The sequence below is a fragment of the Penicillium canariense genome (assembly GCF_028826845.1).
Source record: "Penicillium canariense strain IBT 26290 chromosome Unknown utg000003l_segment0_segment0, whole genome shotgun sequence".
Classification (NCBI taxonomy): domain Eukaryota; kingdom Fungi; phylum Ascomycota; class Eurotiomycetes; order Eurotiales; family Aspergillaceae; genus Penicillium; species Penicillium canariense.
The window spans coordinates 2,913,348-2,917,089 of NW_026622730.1; the positions used below are offsets into that span (position 1 = coordinate 2,913,348).

Here is a 3,742-nt window from a genome sequence, read left to right on the forward strand (position 1 = left end):
TCAGGTGCATCAGGAGGAGGTAGGGGGGGGAGGGGTCACAGAGATGTGAACGAAAGGATGCGTCATCTCTGTGTTGCGGCATTCGATCGACGACGTACGATCGACGTCAGCCGAAGGATGCGGAGGGTCGACAATGACGTCAGTGGTGCTCGGGGGTGGAGAGGGGGGTTTCAGGCCACAAGGCCACCATCCCAGCTCCCCGGGAGGGAGCGAGTCCCGAAACGGAAATGGACCCCGACGATCTGAACGGGTGTGGGTCTTTGACGTCATGGCGAAGCACACCCAAAAAAAAAGGTTTGCTCCCATTCGTCATGGTGATGTTGAGTGTTGGTCGCGGAAGCTTCAGTCTCTTCCCCGGCGTCGCTGCTTGCCCGGCCAGTCCACCTCCGGATGCACCACGCGCATGTGTCGCGTCAGGGCATCGTTGCGACTGAAGGTCTTCTCCTCCGTGCACAGATGGCACCGCACCTTTTGCTTGCGGGCATTGTGGATCGTATCCTCGTGCCGGGTTAAATCGTAGGGCCGAGAGAAGATCGAATTGCACGGCTTGCCCGTAGACGGGTTGATGCGCTCGCACTTATGGGGCCCAGCCTGAGAATTGCGAAGCGAAGTATCCCGAGTAATCAGGTGACCGCCAGGGGTCGTCTGGCGATGTGCCTCGCGCTTGTGTCGCTGGAGCTTGGCGGGTGTCTCGAAGCGGAGCGAGCAGCCATGGTAGGTACAAGTGTAGGTGCCCGCATCCGACGAGGTGTTGCTCGGCCGAACCAGACCATCGTTGACTGGCAGCTTGGCCTGCGGGGTCATAGTGCCCGACGGCAGCTCACTACCTGTAGATTCCAGCCGCGGAAGCGAGGCCGGGAAATCTGGAGTCTGATGCAGGAGATTTGGCTGCGGACGGGTCTGGTAAGAGAACTGGGGTGGCTGGACGGTCGCGTACTGGGTAGGGAAGGCCTCCATCGACGACATCGCCGCCCGCATGGATCCCGAGCTCTCACGGCGCAAACCGAGGGTGTCGCCTAGGTTAAAATCGCCCTGCTGGGGGGGAACAGCGAAGGCATGGTAGCATCCGCACCCTCGTCCAGATCCAGCACCGCATCCTTGGGGGACATGGTCTTGAGATCGGTCTGGCCCGTAGTCGACGGAGCCATGCTCATGACGTTCTGAGGCATGGGCACACTGGTGGCCATCTGGTTCAGGTCGGCAGCGAAAGGGGAGTTCTGGCGGAAGGGCGAACGCTCTCGCTTCAGACCCATGGCCGGAGACCCAGACCGAACGGACATGTGGCCCTGGTGGGCGGCCTGCAATCGGTCGGCCATGAGGTTGCGGGGGGCCAGCATGTTCGAGTTGATCGGCTTCTGTATCTGCGGGGCGGTCATGATGGTGGGGTTGAACAGCTCGTCCTGATAGATATCGGAAATGGTGCGGTTCAGTTTGGGAATACCGATCATGCCGTTGCTGTTACCGTAATCTGGCGGGTCGAAGTGTAAGTACTCGTTCATCCAGCACTCCACCTGAGGAAGGTGGATCTCACCATTGGTCATCGCCTTTGTATCATCCAGCTCATCCAGACTGGTCTGCGGGGTCACGGGCGAGTTGTGGCTCATCGTCGAGACCGAGGGAGCCAACGAGTAGTCACTCTGCTGCTGTTGTTGCTGCTGCTGCTGCTGCTGCTGTTGCTGCTGCTGCTGTGCGGACGAAGCCTGGTGCTTTTGCTGCTGGTCCATGATCGCCTTCCTCATCGCCGACTCCGCTTCGACATTGCCATCGTAGGTCGATGGATCGTAGTTCTGGAATGGAACCGCAAGGAATGAGTTCTGAACGGGCGTTTGCACCGGGGTGGGCAGAGGCTTTGATGAGCTGTCCGACCGCCGATGGCCGTGGTTAGGTGAGATGGAGTGACCAGACAGAGCGGACCGGGAGGAGACCGAGCTGGGTGAGGTCTTCTGTGGGAATGGGATGCGGGCGGGGCTCAGCAGCTGCAGGTTGCTCTCCCAACCTTGGTTGCTGGCGATGGGCTGTTGAGCCAACATGGGACTATAGTATTGCGGGTAGTGTGAGATATACTGCGAGGATGGCGAGGCAGAGCCCTGAAGGTCAAACGACGGGTTGTAGGAGGAGGCTGGGGTCATCGAAGGAGCCCCGAAAGACTGGTTGTCGGCCGTCGCAGGAGGGTAGGTGATGGAGGAGAAGGTCGGAGATGAGAAGGTGGGCGAGGAGGGTGCGGAAGAAGGCGGGGAGGCGAACTGATCCAGTGGGTTCGGCTGGTAGTGGAAGGGTGGTTGCAAGCACGACTGTTGCTGTTGAAGTTGCTGGTATTGGAGAGAGTTCTCGACGAACTCGGGTGGATATTGATCGTCTTGTATGATGATGTCCTCGGGGTTGAATGGATCGGTGATGAGACCCTTACGTGGGTACATAAGCATTATGGTATCACGTTTGGGGGGGGGGACGTCAGTCAGGTGGGTAAAGGGTGTTCGCCACCGGGGATGGCGAGCTTTTTATAGGGTGGAATCCCGACGGGTCAAGTTCCGAGAGATCCCTGGGAAATCGCAATTGTGGCCGTGTCTCGACGAGGTTTGGGACTGGGCGGAAGTGCTCGGTTGGAATCTGGTTAGACTGCGGGCGAAGAGTCTGGAAACGTCGAGAGGGCTCGTGATCGTAACAAGGAATTGGTATGGGTGAACCTTATTCCCGGAAGTATGGGTTGGTATGAGTTGGGTCTGGACGGGAGTCAGAGTCTGGGTCTGGGTTTGTTTGGTCAGGATGACTCGGAGGGATGAGTCTTACTTGAGGTGAAGGAGGTCAAGTCAGAGAGGGAGTTTATCATATAATCATGAGTAATGAAGAGAGAACGGATTGTGATGGTGGGCAGGGCGACTTAATAAAGGCAGATGGGCATGCCATGACGTCCGCGCTAGCAAGGGCCCGCAGCCTGAATGGGTCCTTCATGGGGTCTTGCATGAGCATGGCTGGTATGGCCGGGTATTGATATGTATTGATAGGTATTGATGGGGGCCTGCCGGACAACCCCGAAATGTTCGTGTACGGTTACGGCCGATCCTTCTGGCGCTAGACCCGATCGGGTCTGGGCAGTCACCTCTCGTACGATACGTGACACCCGCGACTCGGGCCAAGTCGGTACAGTGCTCGGCTCCACTGATCGTCCGGGGGAACCGTGAGGGTCGTCGTTTCCTCTTGTTCAGCCCAACCACTCAACCGCCGTTGTCACCGTGGAGGGGTGGCTTGCTTTGGAGGCAGCCACAATACCCACCGAGGATGAAAGCACTTCTCAACCGTGATTGGATTTCAACGCGCTACGAAACGGGGGCATGGGTGATGGGTGAAAAGCTAATTCTACCTACGACCCCCGAAGGAGTCATACTACTGGATTACGGAGTGCTGTAGTCCTATCGGGCGAAAGAACCAGAATGAGTGGTGTATCACGCTTAGCAATCTCGGCCCAGACAGAGTATGACTCCGATACCATTTCCGATCGGACTAATGAACTACCCAGGCCCGAGAAATGTCTGGAGGATACAGAGACTAGCCGGATCAAAGCTCCAATTTTAGGATGCTACCGACAGGGCTGAGCCACACCTTACAGTAGCTTGTCGGTATGTTGGGCCGCGTGACTCAGGCAGAAATTTTCAGTCGCACTCCAGCCAGTCGAATGAGTGCGCACCTGCACTAGCCAGGGGACCAAGGTCTGGCACTAGTGACTTCTACCGTCTTACCCGCTTTC

At 57.7% G+C, this 3,742-nt stretch overlaps 1 protein-coding gene across 1 annotated transcript; it reads right to left on the reverse strand.

The window, feature by feature from the left end:
* Positions 1–342: 342 nt before the first annotated feature.
* On the reverse strand, positions 343–2,423 carry N7482_005901 (stress-regulated transcription factor RPN4; the record flags this gene model as incomplete). The annotated part of the gene is made up of 2 exons (XM_056688026.1): positions 343–1,016; positions 1,073–2,423. 2 exons carry the CDS (start codon positions 2,421–2,423, stop codon positions 343–345), a joined length of 2,025 nt encoding a protein of 674 aa, XP_056543581.1.
* Between the last annotated feature and the right edge of the window lie 1,319 nt (positions 2,424–3,742).